Source organism: Jaculus jaculus, chromosome 9 (assembly GCF_020740685.1).
Source record: "Jaculus jaculus isolate mJacJac1 chromosome 9, mJacJac1.mat.Y.cur, whole genome shotgun sequence".
NCBI classification, from domain to species: domain Eukaryota; kingdom Metazoa; phylum Chordata; class Mammalia; order Rodentia; family Dipodidae; genus Jaculus; species Jaculus jaculus.
In genome coordinates, this window is record NC_059110.1 from 97563742 (window position 1) to 97582190 (window position 18449).

General features: G+C 41.1%; 1 protein-coding gene across 1 annotated transcript in view; it reads right to left on the reverse strand.

Moving 5' to 3' along the window:
- The window catches only part of Vmp1 (vacuole membrane protein 1), a 134680-nt gene that overhangs the window by 114576 nt on the left and 1655 nt on the right, over positions 1–18449 (reverse strand). Inside the window, exons 2-3 of the mRNA XM_045158561.1 lie at positions 3223–3324; positions 1642–1774 (exon numbers count right to left, since the gene is read on the reverse strand). Coding sequence (XP_045014496.1) covers positions 1642–1774; positions 3223–3298 — 209 coding nt within the window. The 5' untranslated portion in view covers positions 3299–3324. The remainder of the gene's footprint in view (positions 1–1641; positions 1775–3222; positions 3325–18449) is intronic.

Consider the following 18449-nt stretch of genomic DNA (forward strand, 5'->3'; position numbering starts at 1 on the left):
GCCATCTGTCCAGCCCCTGAGTGATTATTTCTCTTTTTCTTTTCTGATTTATTTTTATTTATTTGAGAGAAAGAGAGAGAGAGTGTGTAGAATGGGCACATCAGGGCCTCTAGTCACTGCAAACAAACTCCAGATGCATGTGCCACCATGTGCATCTGGCTTACATGGGGACCTGGAGAATTGAGCCTGGGTCCTTAGGCTTTGCAGGCAAGTGCCTTAACCACTAAGCCATCTCTCTAGCCCTTATTTTGCTTTTAAAATAATAAAAAATCATATATTTCAAGCTGGGTGTAGTGGTGCACACCTTCAATCCCAGTACTTGGGAAGCAGAGATGGGGGACTGCTGGGAGTTTGAGGGTACCCTGAAATGACACAGTAAATTCCAGGTCAGCTTGGGCAAGAGCAAGACCCTACCTTGGGGGAAAAAATAATCATATACTTGTTTTTGCCTTCTTCATGGAGCTGCTCTGGAGATCAAAGACACTGAAACTGCTCACAGTGAGCCTCCTACCACAGTCTCCTGAGTGCTGTGATTGCAGCTGTGAGCCACCATGCCTGGTTATCAAGAATACTGTTTGAAGCTGGGCATGGTGGCATATACCTTTAGTCATAGTGCTCTAGAGGGTAAGGTAGAAGACTGCCTTGAGTTCAAGGGCAGCCTTGGGCTACACAGTAAGCTCCAGGTCAATCTGGACTTGACTGAGATTCTGCCTCAAAACAACAACAAAAAGAGATACTAAAAATTGTACAAAATAGTTTAAAATTTTTAAGTAAAATGAAAACTAATAGTACAGATAATTTGGAAGGACAAGGAAAGGATAAGATTTGTAAAAGTTCACCATGCCTCTATGACATTTGAAAAGGCTTACAAGCACAAAGTTTAAATATAGAACACATTTTTATGGCAGAGTCCTTTTTCATTGGCTTGGGCTATCAGGAAAGGTGCCACATAACCTGAACCTTGTCCTCCTGTAGATTTGGTATACTGATGGCACACAGGCCTGACTTCTTTTGAGGGTAAAACTAAAAGGAAACCAACCATATTATTTTAATGTTTTCCCTTCTTAAATCCAACATGAGGCAATGGTCAATGTTGTAATCTATCAAACAAATAACAATGTATGCTTCCTCATCGTTTTTTTTTTTGTTGTTGTTGTTTTTTGGTTTTTCCAGGTAGGGTCTCACCCTAGCTCAGGCTGACCTGGAATTCACTATGTAGTCTCAGGGTGGCCTTGAACTCATGGTGATCCTCCTACCTCTGCCTTCAAGTGCTAGAATTAAAGACATGCACCACCACGCCCAGCTTCCTCATCTGTTTTTCTTCAAATTAAATGCCCTAATCTATTTCTTTTAAAACTATAGGATGAAAAATAAATGTTCTCATGATAATGTTCTAAATTTAACTCATCCATTGTGGTAGAACAGATGGCATGGAGTAGAAGATGTTTGAGGACGTCTAAAATTAGAAAATAATGTTTATATGAAAAGTAAAGCCAGAGAGGTAGGAGGATCGCAGTGAGTTTGAGGCCAACCTGGGACTTCAGAGTGAATTCTAGGTCAGCAATGACTGGAGTGAGACCCAACCTCAAAAAACAAAACAAACAAATGAAAAAACAAGGAAAAGAAAACAGAGTTCTTTACTTTGAGGTCCATTCCTTCAAGATTACAAGGGTTTCCAGGAAAAAATACTGTAAGGTAACACGTGGCTGTCTCCACAGAACAATATTCTGTCTTTCTTCCCGATCCCTTCTCTTTTTTTCATTCATTGAAGGATCTGAAAAACAGCAGCATGAAAGTTACAACAAAATACCTAACATTTGTGCTCCCTTTTTCAAATCATCATAAAAACTCAACCACCTTCTGAAAGGCTTCATATAAAATTACAAACGTAGAAACATACATGTTTGAGGAGCTCAAGGTACTAAGCTGAGCTCAGCCTTTCTCTAGAGGAAACATTTCTCCTTAACAAGTAAATGTGAAATCTCTAACAGAAGCCAAGGGTTGGGCTAGGTTCCCAGAATGTTAGCCTCTATGGCATTTCATTTGTCTGTGTATCTTTCTTGTCTCTTCCCTTTCAATCAGTGACAACCTTGTATTCTCTCCAGTCATCTTGGAGAGGAGTATATAATGCATGAGTACCTAGAAATATATTGGGTGAAAAAAAGTTTCACCCATGGCTCAGGTAACCATTCACATACATGTGTTCTAGAGCCTTGAGAAAAACAATTAGTCCAAACTCAGCAATAGTCATTGGCTTAGTCTGGAAGTGAACTTTCACAGTCACTATTTATTTTTTGGTGCTGGGAGTTGAATCCAGACCCTCATGCATATTACTGCATGTGTCCTAGGAAGGCACTACATCCTGACCCAAGAGTTGCCCCTTTCATCTGTCTTACCTAGAGAACAATAGACAAAAAATGAAAATAAAAATAAAAAAGGCCTGCTCTTTGATAACTGCTTTTGTAAAGGGTGTTCTAAACAAAAGGCACTCAGAATTCTATCCCTTAATAACCAGACTCAGCATCATAATGTCGGTCAAGTGGTTTAGATCTCAAAATATGGGAGGCAAACTACTTGGTTTCAAATTGGCTTTCTGGGCTGAGGAGATGGTTTGGTGGTTAAAGGTACTTGCTTGCAAAACCTGCTGACTGGGCTCAATTTCCTAGTACCCATATAAAGGCAGATGCACAAAGTGGCACATGTGTCTGGAGTTCATTTGCAGTGGCAAGAGGCCAAAGTGCACCTATTCACTCTCTCATAAATTAAATAACTCTCTCTATACACACACATATATAATTTATTTTATTATACTTATATATTTGAGAGAGAAAGAGGCAGACTGAGAGAATGAGCACACTAGGGCCTTCAACCCCTGCAAACAAACTCCAGACACAAGCACCACTTTGTGCATCAGGCCTACATGGGTCCTAGGGAGCCAAACCTAGATCCTTAGGCTTTGCAGGTAAGCACTTTAACTGCTAAGCCATCTCTCCAGCTAAAAATATATTTTGAAAAAATACAAATCCTGGCTCTGCCATGTGCCATTTATACAATTTCATGCAAGTTGTTTTCTCTTTTATAGAGTGAGCGATAACTAGCCCCTACTTTCCAGGGTCATTGTGAAGACTGAGTGAGTGAACACATGTCAAGTTTTCAGGAGAGCACAACACTAAGAAAGTGCTTGGCAAAGGCTTGCTGTTATTGTTGTCATATGTACATTACCTGTGAAATTTCCATTGTGTTGTTCCTTATTCATTGCTACACGTCTCTGGTCACAATTCTTTCCATTCTCTGCCATTTCATAGATCAATCACTCTTGAGGAGCTAATACAGGAAATAAAACCCAGCATTACATTACATTCTTCTGCTTCTCAGTTGAGATAGTAAGACTGAATACAGGAATAACACGGCAATATATTCCATGCTATTTGCATAATATACTATTCTTTTAAAACATATGTAAAAATATATATATACTTAGATATATATTTCTAATATACATACATACATACACACATATATATATAATTGTTTTGAGGTACGGCCTCACTCTAGCCCAGGCTGCCACCATGCCCAGCCTTAAAAATATATTTTAGTGCCAGGCATGGTGGCGCATGCCTTTAATCCCAGCACTCAGGAGGCAGAGGTAGGTGGACTGCCATGAGTTCGAGGCCACCCTGAGAATAGGTAGTGAATTCCGGGTCAGCTTAGGCTAGTGTGAATCCCTACCTCGAAAAACAAACAAACAAACAAACTATATCTATATATTTAAAATATAAAATTTATTTATTTGAGAGCGGGAGAGAGAGAAAGAGAGGAAGAGAATCAGTGTGCCAGGGTCTGCAGCTGCTGCAAACAAACTTCAGACGCATGCACCACCTTGGGCATCTGTCTCATGTGGGTCTTGGGGAGTTGAACCTGGGTCCTTTGGCTTTGCAGGCAGGCACCTTAACCACAAAGCCATCTCTCCAGCCCTATTTTTATTTATTTATTCATTTATAGGCAGAAAGAGTGAGGGGAGGGAGAATGGATGAGTCAGGGACTCTAGCCATTACAAACAAACTCCAGATACATGTGCCACTTTGTGCATCTGGTTTTACGTATTGGGGAATCAAACTCAGCTTGTTAGATTTTGCAGGCAAATGTCTTCTCCAGTTTTTCCCCTCATCCCCAATAACCAAGACCTGAACAATTTGTATAGAAATCCTAGTACAGGATAAAAACATATAGATATAGTTATAAACTCTTCTTGTTACACAAGTGACCTGCCAGATGAAAATTTGAAAGTAATCTATTTAAGGAATAAGGAGACTAGCACCTTTAAATACCAATAAGCTATAGTTCTAACATCTTAATTCATAAATCAATGAGGTCATTTTTATTCTGTCACCACTTCATCTTTCAGAGTTGTGCTAACATGACAATAGCACTGGTATCGTGAGGGCAACTCAGGGATCCAAGACCACAGGTTAGCTACGTGAAGGAAAAAATAACCAAATGGTTGAGCATAGAAGATAAAAATTCCCAAATAAGCCAGGTGTGGTGGCACATGTCTTTAATCCCAGCACTTGGGAGGCAGAGGTAGGAGGATTGCCATTAGTTCAAGGCCACCCTGAGACTACATAGTGAATCCCAGGTCAGCCTGAGTTAGAGACTCTACCTCGAATCCCCCCACACACCAAAATTCCAATACAATATACATTAAATGCACCCTGTTTATATCACACTTCAAACTATAGGTATATGTTTATCATTATTTTAGTGGTGCTGTGAATCAAACCCATGACTCATACATGCAAATGCTCTATTACTACTGAACTACAGCCCCAGCTCCCATCTTTATAATTGTTCATTTATTTATTTATATTTTTGCCCTTTTTGAGACAGAGGGTCTCTCTACACAGCTTAGGCTGGCCTCAAACTAGATTTTCCTGCCTCTTCCTCCTGTGTGCTAGGATTATAGTCCTCTACCATCCTGCCCATCCTGTTTTTCTTTTAAATCAGTAACAGAATATGTACATAATCATTCTACACAAACACCAGGTTATCTATAGTTGTATTGTTCTTAATGTGTTCGCAAAGCAGATCTTTATTCTCAGAAAGCACCTCATTTAATGAAGGCTACTATGTTAAGTACTGAAAACAACCTTAAAACATGTCCAGCTGTTTATAAAGACACTGAGAGCTGAGGAGGTGGCTCAGGGGGACAAGGCTGGGGAGAAACGCTCATCACCTGCTAAGGGGAATATAAAATGGTATAGTTTTTAGGAAAACAATCTACCTAGAAGTTCCTCCAAAGATAAAACAGAAAGTTAGCAATCCTATGAGTCACAAGAAAATCCCTGGAAGCTTACAGATGAGCTAGTTTGCTATACACAGTGGTACAAGACCCTGCCTCAAACAAGGTGGAAGGTGAGGACCAGCACACCCAAGGTTGTCCTCTGATCTCCACCCATGCAGCGCTGCACACACACGCCCATCCTCACACACATAAGCACATGCACACATACAACATTCACAAAGAAGGTAAAAACGTGACCTAGGAGGCTGAAATAAGAGGATGACAGGTTCTGAGCTCTGCTTTCTCTGGGCTACACATCAATATCCAGTCCAGTATAAGCTACTATGTAAGACCTTATCTCTAAAATAAGAAAACAGGGCTGGAGAGATGGCTTCACAGTTAAAGACACTTGCCTGCAAACCCAAAGCACCCAGGTTTGATTCCCCAGGACGCACATAAGCCAGATGCACAAGGTAGTACATGCGTCTGGAGTTTGTTTGCAGCGGCTGGAGGCCCTGGCACATCCGTATTCTCTCTCTCTCAGTAAAATAAAATAATAAGAAAACAAAAATTAAAAGCTGGATATGGTAGTGAGCACATCTGCAGTCTGAGCACCTGGAAAGTGTAGTTCAAAGCCAGCTTGCGAGACCCTACCTTGAAAAACAAAAACAAACAAACAAAAAACTGGGCAACAGTGATTCTCAGTAGTAGCCTAAGGACCCAGGTTCAATTCCTCAGTACCCATGTAAGCCAGAGGCACAAGGTGGCTTATGTGTCTGGAGTTCCTTTCCAGTGGCTGGTGGCCCTAGTGTGCCCATTTCTCTCTCCCTCCCGCCTCCCCCCTATATATATATTTGCCTCTTTCTCATTATTCCTACTTGTGTGAAATGCCTGAATAGGAATATACATAATAACTAACATTAGCTGAGGGAAATGAAGAGTTGCTACAAAATGTAATTTCTTTTGAGATTAATGAAAATGTCCTAAAATACACTGTGGTGACAGTCAAACATAAGTATAATAACCACTGGATGGTGTGCTTTTATCAGTCATACACACACACACACACACACACACACACACACACTTTGTATGCTGGTTTCATGAATGCTAGGTAAGTACACCTAGGCTATGCCTGTGTGAATTATAAAGCTTAAACTAGTGAGTCATATGTCATGTGAATCATGTTTCGGTGATGCTATTTAAGAAAAAAAAAATCACTTGGGACTGGGAGATGGCTCAGTGGCTAAAGGCGCTTGTTTGTCTAACCTGTCAGCCTGGGCTCAATTACCCAGGACCTAGATGCAAAAAGCGTTGCATGTGTCTGGCATTTGTTTGCCAGAGGACTCCCATGTGCCCATACACACACACTTACATGTGCAATACATAAAGAAAAAGCCATTAACAGGAACTATCAAACCATTAAAACACTTAAATACATTCATACAAAAAAACCGATACATACTTTTGAATGGCTCTCTGTTCATTTTCTGTTTACTAGTAACTTCAAGATTAAAAGTCCTTTCATGAGGGCTGGAGAGATAGATGGCTCTGCAGTTAAGGTATTATTTGCCTGCAAAGCCTAACAACCCAAATTTAATTCCCCAGTACTTGCATAAAGCCAGATGCACAAAGTGGCACATGCATCTGGAGTTTGTTTGCAGTGGCCAGAGGCCCATTCTCTGTTTTTTCTTTCCCTCTCTCTCTGATTGTAAATAAATAGTCCTCTCATGACCAAATAACTATTTTGTGATTGACAGCTCTGAGTTTAAAGTCAAACTTACTGAGTTTGAGTTTGTATTAAGAAAAATCAAGGGGGCTGGAGAGATGGCTTAGCGATTAAGCGCTTGCCTGTGAAGCCTAAGGACCCCGGTTCGAGGCTCGGTTCCCCAGGTCCCACGTTAGCCAGATGCACAAGAGGGTGCACACGTCTGGAGTTCGTTTGCAGAGGCTGGAAGCCCTGGCGCACCCATTCTCTCTCTCTCCCTCTATCTGTCTTTCTCTCTGTGTCGCTCTCAAATAAATAAATAAAAAATGAAAAAAAAAAAAAAAGAAAAATCAAGGGTTTGATAAGCCAGCACTACCAAAAAAAAAAAAAAAAAGACAACCTCAAGAAAATACTTGACACGATGCTTATATAACTTCGCTTATTCATTCAGCATTTTTGACAGTACTGGGAATTGAACATGCAATAGGCCAAATGATCTACCAATGTGGGTCTTGGGGTATCGAATTTGGGTCCTTTGGCTTTGCAGGCAAACAACCTTAACCGCTAAGCCATCCCTCCAGCCCAAAATAATCATTTTTAAAGAGACCCCCTTTTTAACAATTTGATGAATGTATAATTTTTTTTTTTTCTTTTTGGTTTTTTGAGGTAGGGTCTCACTCTACCTCAGGCTGACCTGGAATTCACTCTGTAGTCTCAGGGTTACCTCAAACTCACAGTGATCCTCCTACCTCTGCTTCCATGCCTGGCTTATATATATTGTGCATCTGGCTAATGTGGGTCCTGGGGAAATAAACCAGGGTTCTTTGGCTTTGCAGGCAAATGCCTTAACTGCTAAGAGATCCCTCCAGCCTCCAAACCTTTTTTTTTTTTTTAATTAATTTACTTATTTGAGAGCGACAGACACAGAGAGAAGGACAGATAGAGGGAGGGAGAGAGAATGGGCGCACCAGGGCTTCCAGCCACTGCAAACGAACTCCAGACGCGTGCGCCCCCTTGTGCATCTGGCTAACGTGGGACCTGGGGAACCGAGCCTCGAACCGGGGTCCTTAGGCTTCACAGGCCAGTGCTTAACCGCTAAGCCATCTCTCCAGCCCCCCCCAAACCTTTTTTAAGAGATTGAAATGTCCTCAAATAAGCCATTCAACCTTTCTGACATTCAATGGAGCCTACTTGGCAGTGAGGGTGATCAATGTAAGTTAGTTTTGGTATAAGTATGAGCCTGTTAAACTTTTTAATAACATAATTTGTGGATGAGGTCAGAAGACAGGACAGAAGCATAACTCAACAGTTCGCTGTGAACACATATTTAGATGTGAGAAATACTTTAGAAGGCTGTCACTAGCAGATTTTAAATGGGAAAAGTTGATATCAAAATGTGTGGCTTTGTTTCTGGCAGCAAAGCTTAGGAAACAGTGCTGCAATCAGCCCACAAAGATTCTTTGTACTCTGTACATCCAGTGCTAAGACTATAAATCTCCATTCATTTTAAACATTAGCCCCACTTGTAATACAGAAACAATACTAAACTCAATTACTTGGTTCCACAAATCCAAACAAGAACCATTTCAAGATGGTATGATCATAGCCAACTCCCTGAGTAATACAAGAGTTGCTGGAAAAGCTAACTAGTAAAAAAGGGAAAAAAAGTAGGCGCATAAACTCACAGATTCTCATCTTCCAAAAACAAAATTATCTTACATGAAGCAAAGATCCTTCCTTTTAAGAAAATAACCTGGGGTTGGGGGTTTAGTTCAGTGGCAAGAGTGTTTACTTAGTGAACATGCATGAGGCCCTGGGTTTGATTGCAGAGAGCTGCAACGTTACAGGTTGGGGACCACATTATCTTGGACTACCTTTAGTCCCTTAAATACCCATTTTTTTTGTTTTTTCTTTTTTGAGGTAGGGTCTCACTCTAGCTCACACTGACCTGGAATTCACTCTGTATTCTCAGGGTGGCTTCGAACTGTAGGGAATCCTCCTACCTCTGCCTCCTGAGTGCTGGTCTATTTAAGCCACCCACCCAGTTTAAATGCTCATTGATTGCCCACCTGTATGTAATGAAGCATCTTGGTTGCTACTAGGTAAACCCTTTTGGAATGTACTGACTCCCAGCTTCCACCAACCCAAAGGCTAAGAATACCATCAAAAAACATCTGAGACCTATTGCTGGAACACACCTACCTGATGTTTCCACTAAGCTGTGTGTTTTTTTTTTTTTTTTAATTTTAAAACTTGTTTATGAGACAGAGAGGATGAGGAAAGGAGAGAGGGGAGGGAGGGAAGGAGGAAAAGAGAGAGAGAGAGAGAGAGAATGAGTGTACTAAGACCACTAGCCATTGTAAACAAACTCCAGATGCATGTGCCGCCTTGTGCATCTGGCTTATGTGGTACCTGGAGAATTGAGCCTGGGTCCTCAGGCCTTGCAGGCAAGTGCCTTAACCACTAAGCCATCTCTCCAGACCACTAAGGTGTTTTCAAATTGCCATAATTTATGAATTTCTTTTTTCTGTTTCTATAAGAACTTCATGAAACTCTAGGCCATGGTCACTCATATTTAGCTCCAAAATAAACTCTCTCTTATCCCCTTTGAGGCAAAAGCTTTTTTTTTTTTTTTGTATCAACAATAAAAAGTCAGCATTCTTCATGAAACACACTGTTCTTGATATGCAACATACAGATACAGCTAACTTAAATATTATACCTCTCAGTAATCTTTCTTGCTACCCTTAATAGGAATATTTAAGTGACTACAGGCCACTCCAAAATAGATTTTGAATTCCCTAAAGCTGTTAAGGAACAGCAACATTTACTCTTTAAAAAATGAATAAGCAATCTAAGCAAGAAGCATTATTCCCTCCCCCCCCCCTTCTCGGTAGGGTCTCACTTTAGCTCAGGTTGACCTGGAATTCACTGTGTAGTATCAGGGTGGCCTTGAATTTATGGTAATCCTCCTACCTCTGCCTCCCAAACACTGGGATTAAAGGCATGTGCCACTATGACTGACTTGTTTTTTTTTATTTTTTTTTTGGGGGGGGGACAGGTCTCACTCTAGCTGACCTGGAGCTCACTCTAGGCTAGCTTCCCAGGAACCTCCTACTTTAGCCTCAGCTTCCCACACCCACCCAGTTCAGTTGGATTAAAGGGAAGCACCATCATGCCCATCTCAGTAAGTAGTGTATCTTGAATAGAGAGACTACACAGCCTCCAGGTGCACCATGAGATTATCAGACTGGGCTATCATAATAGGATCTATCTATCACATGATTGTGCCAGTTGAAGACTGATGATTGGAATGGTAATATATACAAAAAATGACTTGGATATTTTTGAACTTCCCAAAATTAGGAAATTAGACAAATTAAAACCACAAGTCAAACTGGGTATGGGGGCACAAGCCTTTAATCCTAGCACTTGGGAGGCAGAGGTAGGAGGACTGCCATGAGTTCAAGGCCACCCTGAAACTACATAGCAAATTCCAGGTCAGCCTAAGTTAGAGTGAGACCCTATATCTAAAAACAGCAAACAAGGGCTGGAGAGATGGCTTAGCAGTTAAGGTGCTTGCCTGGGAAGCCTAAGGACACAGTTTCGATTCTCCAGGACCCACATAAGCCAGATGCACATGGTGGTGCATGTGTATGGAGTTCATTTGCATTGGCTAGAGGCCCTGGCATGCCCATTCTCTCTGTCTTTTTTTTCCTCAAATAAACAAATAGATATGTATTTTAAAACAATGAAAGTTCAAATCAGGGAGGCTGAGGGTGTAGCTCAATTGTTACAGTGCTTACGTAGCAAGCAAGAGAGTCTAGCATTGACTCTTAGCACAGCATAAATTGGACATGGCATCCTACGCCCATAAATTTTAGCACTAGGGTGGTGGAGGTGGGCAGAACATAAATTCAAGGTCATCTTCCTTAAAAGAGACTTGCTTCAAAAAAAAGGGGGGGGAATGGGGTGCCAGAGAGATGGCTTAGCAGTTAAGATGTTTGCCCAAAGCCAAAGGATCCCGGTTCAATTCTCCAGGACCCACCTAAGCCAGATGCACAAGGGGGCACATGCATCTGGAGTTCATTTGCAGGGGCTAGAGGACCTGGCGCACCCATTCTCTCCCTCTGCCTCTTTCTCTCTCTCAAATAAATAATTAAATAAAATATATCTTTAAAAAAGCAAGCAAACAAAGCCCCCCTCAAATTAGATACAATTTTAAAACATTCAATATCTCCATAAGATCCCAGTAATAGGACAGTGGGTTAGGAAGTCATATATTTCTGGTCTAAACTGTTCTTTACCTTACTTTCCTGAAGTGTAAATTACATTCAATTTATTACAGGAATCTAATCACCAAAGGCTATCCAGCACTATCTATCTATCTATCTATCTATCTATCTATCTATCTATCTATCTATCTATCTACCTACCTACCTACCTACCTACCTACCTACCTACCTACCTACCTATCATCTATCTATCTATCTATCTATCTTAGAGGGTGGGGTGCTGGGGATTGAATCTAGGCCCTTGAACATGCTAAGTACTAAGTTACATTCCCAGCTAAGCACTAGGGAAATAGAAGGATCACTGTGCATTCAAGGCCAGCCTGGACTACAGTGAGATCCTGTCTTAAAAAAAGCCCCAAATCCAGGACTTTTATGCCCTCCTGCCTTCTCATGGGCCGGGGCTCTTTGTACTCTCTCCTCCTAATCTAACAAAGTCTCCCTAAACCTTAAAAAAAAAAAAAAAAAAGTAAGAGAGACTGCTTTAAGAATGCCTTTGAGGCTGGAGAGATGGCTTAGCAGTTAAGGTGCTTGCCTTCAAAGCCAAAGGACCTAGGTTTGATTACCCAGGACCCACATAAGCCAAATGCATAAGGAGGTGCATGCCTCCGAGTTCATTTGCAGCTGCTGGAGGCCCTGGCACGCCACCCATTCTCTATCTGCTTCCCTTCCTCTCTCTTTTTCTCTCTCTTTCTCAAATAAATAAATAAAAAACACCCCAAAACCAAAAAACAGCCAGACATGGTGGGGCATGCCTTTAATCCCAGCACTAGGGAGGCTGAGGAAGAAGGATCTCCGTGAGTTTGAGGCCACCCTGAGACTATATAGTGAATTCCAGGTTAGCCTGGGCTACAGTCAGACCCTACCTTGAAAAATCAAACCAACCAACCAACAATACAAACAAACAAACAAAAAAACCCAGACAAACAAACAAACAAAAATGTTTTTTTTTCACACCACTATTGTAATAGATTCACAAAGAAATGAAAATTGAGATTTTTTTTTTTAAATTTTTTTTTAATTTATTTTTATTTGAGAGCGACAGATACAGAGAGAAAGACAGAGGGAGAGAGAGAGAATGGGCGCGCCATGGGCTTCCAGCCTCTGCAAATGAACTCCAGACGCATGCGCCCCCTTGTGCATCTGGCTAACGTGGGACCTGGGGAACCGAGCCTCGAACCGGGGTCCTTAGGCTTCACAGGCAAGCGCTTAACCACTAAGCCATCTCTCCAGCCCGAGATATTTATTTACTAAAACTTCACTAATAATTACTAGTTAAGGAAGCCGTAACATAACAATATGCCTTCAAAAGACGATTAGGAAAGGATTCTTGGTGAGAGCTCAGTGGGCCACATGACAATCAGTCATGACCAAGTATATGCAAGACACTGTTCTGAATGCTTTCCTTGAATCTATTCATTCAACCTAACAGTGAGGGAGGAAGTGAGATAAGATGAGGTTAGGTAACCAGCTCAGGAGTCACACAGTCATAGAACTGGAATTTGAACCAAGGCTTCATGTCCTAATTCTAACCACTATCTCTTTTAGTCCTGTCAGATAAGCTATAGCAACCACAGCTATATGAAAGGATCCCAAGAAACTGCAGATAGGGAACAATAACTGCTTATCAATTATGGCTGGAAGAGTATTACTGAGGGATTGCCCTTGCCTATCCTAAAATGTCTACAACTTTAAGTGTAACCCTTTCCATGACACACAAAAGTTATCTCCTGCTCAAAATTTCAAGGAGCATGTTTTAAAATGAGCTTTGTATAATGGTTTACTTAGTATATAATTTTAGTTCAACAAACTCTATCCAAAATTACCCTCTTGAGACAATATACTCTTTAAAAGTTTATTTTAGGGGCTATTGAGGAACAACATTTACTCTCAGAAAATGAATAAGCAATCTAAGCAAGAAACATTATCTCCCCGGCCTCACCCTGAGGTAGGGTCTCGCTCTAGCCCAGGCTGACCTGGACTTCACTCTGTAGTCTCAGGATGGCCTTGAACTCATGGTGAACCTCCTACTTCTGCCTCCTGAGTGCTGGGAAAATTTACTCTAGGAAAATATTTGCAAATTTCTGTCAAAGTGGCTGATCAAAAAAAATTTTTTTTTGAGGTTGGGTCTTACTCTAGCCCAGGCTGACCTGGAATTCACTAGGTAGTCTCAGGGTAGCCTTGAACTCATGGTGATTTTCCTACCTCTGCCTCCCGAGTGCTGGGATTAAAGGCCCGTGCCACCATGCCCGGCGCTAATCAACTTTTATAATCATAGTAAAGTTACCATTTAAATTCATCCCATTTAATCTGGGTTTGCTAATACAGAGTTCATTTCCACATGGAAAACAAAAGAATGATAATTGCACCACCACCATCATAATCTCCAAGAAAGCTGAGACTAAATAGGTTTTGTGAAGTTAGTGGAAGTAAAAGTTAAAAAACACAGCAAAGAATTGATTCCTCTACAGTGGCTATTTACCCAGAATAAAACAGCTAGAGAAATGGCTCTGTGGATATGGAAAATTAATATACTGGAATAGTAAAATTACATCATCTTGGATAAATTCTTTTTTAAAAAAATTTTCTTCCTTTTCTTTTTTTCCCCTCTTTTGGCTTTTTGAGGTAGGACTTCACTCTAGCCCAGGCTGACCTGGAATTTACTATGTATTCTCAGAGTGGTCTCAAACGCACGGTGATCCTCCTATATCTCCTGAGTGCTGAAATTAAAGGTGTGAGCCACCACACCCAGCTAAAATATTTCTATTTATTAATTTGCAAGCAGAGAGAGTGAGAAGAGAGACAGAGAGAATAGGTGTGCTAGGGCCTCTAGCTGCTGCAAACGGACTCCAGACACATGCACTACTTTTGCATCTGGCTTTACGTAGGTACTAAGGATTGAATCCTGGTCATTAGGCTTCACAGGCAAGAACCTTAACTGCTGAACCATCTCTCCAGCCCGAAATTCTTTATATAAGGAGCAAAGAAATTAATACAGATCTTCCCTATGCATTAGTACGTTCACTTAGAGACACGTTCTAAGGAGTCTGTCATTTCCATTGAAGAGAAAGAAGAAATCCCATTACCTGGGCTGGGGAGATGACTCAGGGGTTAAAGGCGCTTGCTTGTGAAGCAGTTTAGGGTGACTAAATCCAAAAAGTAAAAAAGTAAAGTCCTTGGGTCTGCCCTTGCAGTCTCCACTTTGCCAGAGATCACAGAAGGATCTGCCTTTTCCTTATCTCTTGCCCAAAGGAGTTACACTGAATCCCTCCCAGAAAAGGAGTTCCCTGTTCCTAAAATTAAGGTTGAAATCTGTTGTTTTTTTTTGTGTGTGTGTGTGTGTGTTTTTTTTTTTTGTGGTAGGGTCTTGCCCAGGCTGACCTGGAAATCACTAGGTAGTCTCAGGGTGGCCTCCAACTCACAGCAATCTTCCTACCTCTGCCTGGAATGCTGGGATTAAAGGTGTGCACCACCACACCTGGCTAAAGTATAAATCTGATCCTGGCATTGTGGTTGGTTAAGTTTAGCCCTAAAACTTGGTGTCATGGTTGGCTTATTCTTGAGCCAGACCCCCGCCCCAAGACCATACTAATCAGCTCTGATTCACCTGAGCTTATCAAGTGGGCAAGGTCTGTTTTTTGGCTTTTTACCTTCCCCGAACTTCCAGGTCAGATAATCAGCCTTCATCTCAGCCTGGCTGGGTTGTGATGGGAGGGGACCACTATTCCCAGTGGGGCTCCCTACCCCTTCCTGCCTTCCACAAGGCAGGAGCTCTCTGCACATCCTTCACTTAATCTAATAAAGTTTCTCTAAACCCTACCCTCTAATATATAGACTTTAATTCTCTAAATTTACAAGACAAGGATTCAGGGCACCCTAAATTTATTGGTGCATTGAGATATTGGCAAAGAACACCAAAATTCCCATTTCATCTGTAAAGCTTGCTGGCCTGGGTTTCCCTAGTACCCACATAAAGCCAGAAGCACAATGTGGTGTATGTGCCTAGAGTCCTTTTTTTTTTTCTTTTTAATCTATATTTACTTATTCGTTTGACAGAGAAAGAGGGAGAGAGAGTGAGAGAAATGGGCACGCCAGGGCCTCCAGCCACTGCAAACGAACTCCAGACATGTGCGCCCCCTTGTGCATCTGGTTAACATGGGTCCTGGGGAATCGAACTTGGGTCCTTTGGCCTTGCAGGCAAATGCCTTAAATGCTAAGCCATCTCTCCAGCCCTAGAGTTCTTTTGCAGTGGTAAGAGGCTCTGGTGCGTGTACGAGCACACACACATGCTCTCTCAATACCTGATATAAATGAAGTATGAAATTTAGAATCACTAGTCTGAAGAACATAATATTCTTTTCTTAACTCATTCTACTGAAAATTATTTTCTGATATTTATTTATTTATTTATTTGAGACAGAGAGAGGGAGGGAGAGAATGGGTGTGCAGGGTTTCTAGCCACTGCAAATGAACTCCAGACGCGTGCACCACCATGTGTATCTGGCTTACATGGGTCCTAGAGAGTCGAACTGGGATCCTTAGGCTTTGTAGGCAAGCACCTTAACCACAAAGCCATCTCTCCAGCCCTGAAAATTATTTTATTTTATATTTTATTTGAGGCAGGGTCTCCCTATATAGTCAAAGCTAGCCTGGAACTTCTTTTTTAGCCAGCCCAGACTGACCTGGAATTCAGGTGCCTCCTGCCTAGGTTACCCAGGTTCTGGGATTACAGGTGCTCCCCACCTGGCTTTCACTGAAAATCTTGCTAAGCAATTGTTTTTGTTTTCCTACAATTTACAAAGCTAAAGCCGCTAAAATGGGGAAAAAATTGTGTGTGTGTTTGTATGTGTATGTCCCTTTTATACATAAAAGAAAACTTTCTATTTTTTGCAAACTAGGAAATATTACTGAACCTTGTGTCATTACCAAACCATGCTTGAGGACTGGAGGTGCAGTTCGGCAGTTAGAAATGTTTGCCTAGGGCACATGAAACCCCGAGTTCAATTCATAAACCAGGCATGGCAGTCTAGCCCAGTGTCTGTAATCCCAGCACTTGAGTGAAGGCAGGAGGATCAGAAGTTCAAGGTCTTCCTTGTCTACACAGAGAACAAGACTAGCCTAAAATGGAAAGAACACTTGGATTTGAAGTCTGGTTCAGGTTCTGAATTGTGCCAAATGACCTCCTGCCAGCCAATTACTGATGTTTCCTAGGCTCGAATTTTCTTCTCTATTAAATAAGATAAACCTACATATGTGTTCACAGGGGTTCTTTCCAATTTGAAACTTTGGTTTCAGGATGTACTAAGTTTTCTTAATGTAAGGGAAGACAACTTTTGCCATTAGTTAGTAACACATAAGCACCAAAACTTGCTTCAACTTTTTCTGCACCTGGAAATTCCTTTTTTTTTTTTGTATTTTTGTTTTTTCAAGGTAGGGTTTCACTCTAGCTCAGGCTGACCTGGAATTCACTATATAGACTCAGGGTGGCCTCAAACTCATGGTGATCTACCTACCTCTGCCTTCCAAGTGCTGGAATTAAAGGCATGTGCCACCATGCCCACCTTGCACCTAGAAGTTCTTAACCAATAATATATGATGACCAAGAAAGGTCAGATTCAAACTCTTAAATGCAAAACTATGCTCATCTTCTAACCACCTACTTATTAACCAAGGTGACTAATTCAAAGATCAGAGTAGCAAACCATTCTTGGCTAGCTTTCTTGTGTTTAAAAGCAGGGCAAAGACCTTCTCAGAAATGTATGTGACAATACTTTCAGATTAATAAAAAGGACATGACATAAATCATCAAATTTGAAATAGGGCTGGAGAGATTAAGGAGCTGGTCTGCAAAGCCAAAGGACCCAGGTTTGATTCAAGACCCACATAAGCCAGATGCACAAGGTAGCACATGTGTCTGGAGTTCATTTGCAGCAGCTGGAGGCCCAGGGGTACTCTTTCATGTCCCTCTCTCTCTCTCTCTCTCTCTCCCTTTCTTCTTCTCTCTCAAATAAATAATTTTTAAAAAATTTTAAATAATGCAAAATAACAATATTCCACACTGATATAGTTCCAGTTCTCTGAGCAAATAAATAAATAGAGCAGGAGAGATAGATTAGCAGTTAAGGAGCTTGCATGCAAAGCCAAAGGACCCAGGTTCAATTCCCCAGTACCCACGTAAAACCAGATGCACAAGGTGGAGCGTGTGTCTGAAATTTGTCTGCAGTAGCTAGGAGGCTCTGGCATGCCCGTTCTCCCTCTCAAATAAATCAATATTTTAAAAGATAAATAAGCCCATACTTTTAATTTCACATTTACTATTTTGCTAAGCCTCGTGACAACCATATGAAAGTGAGCACAAATCAGACCAGCTTAGAATGCCAGGTTACCTGTCCACTAGTTTTCAGTAAGTACTGGAGGCCAGACTTCAACACATGTCATCTGATTTATCGTTTAATGGTCTTCAAAATTCTAAAAACAGGTGATTCAAGCCAAGGCAGGAATAGATTGGAGAAATAAAAAGGAAACAAAACAAAACAAAACAAAACAACCACAAAACAAAACTGGATGATCACTCCCTGTATAACTAAATTGAATAAAAAGAATATTAAAAAAGATCTGACAGTTATGTAATCAATAAGTAAATTTACTGAAGGTTAAAATCTCGTCACCTCATTTCAATGTCAAGTTTGAAAAAGATGGCTAATCCAACAATGAGAACAATATGTGAAGTAAACAGGAAAGTAATTACATTAGCTATAGATAAACTGGTAAAGAGCACCAAGTCATTTTCTGAAATATTTCAGAAACCTGTTTATATGTGTATTTTCTTTTGGAATGTCAGCCACAAACTTAATTACATTAATCAAATGTATTCAAGTGGGATATATTCCTAAAACAAAGCATCTGTACTTTAAAATAGTGTAGGCAGGGACTAGAAAATGGCTCAGTGGCTAAAAGTACTTGCCTGCAGGACAGGGTTCAATTCCCAAGCCACCCACACATGCCAGTGCATGCCTTTAATCCCAGTACTTGGGAGGCTGAGGTAGGATGATCACCGTAAGTAAAGCCTGGGGCTACTGAGTGAGTTCCAGGTCAGCATGGGCCACAGTGAGACCCTGCCTCAAAATAATTATAACAAAGCTGGGCATGGTGGCACATGCCTTTAATC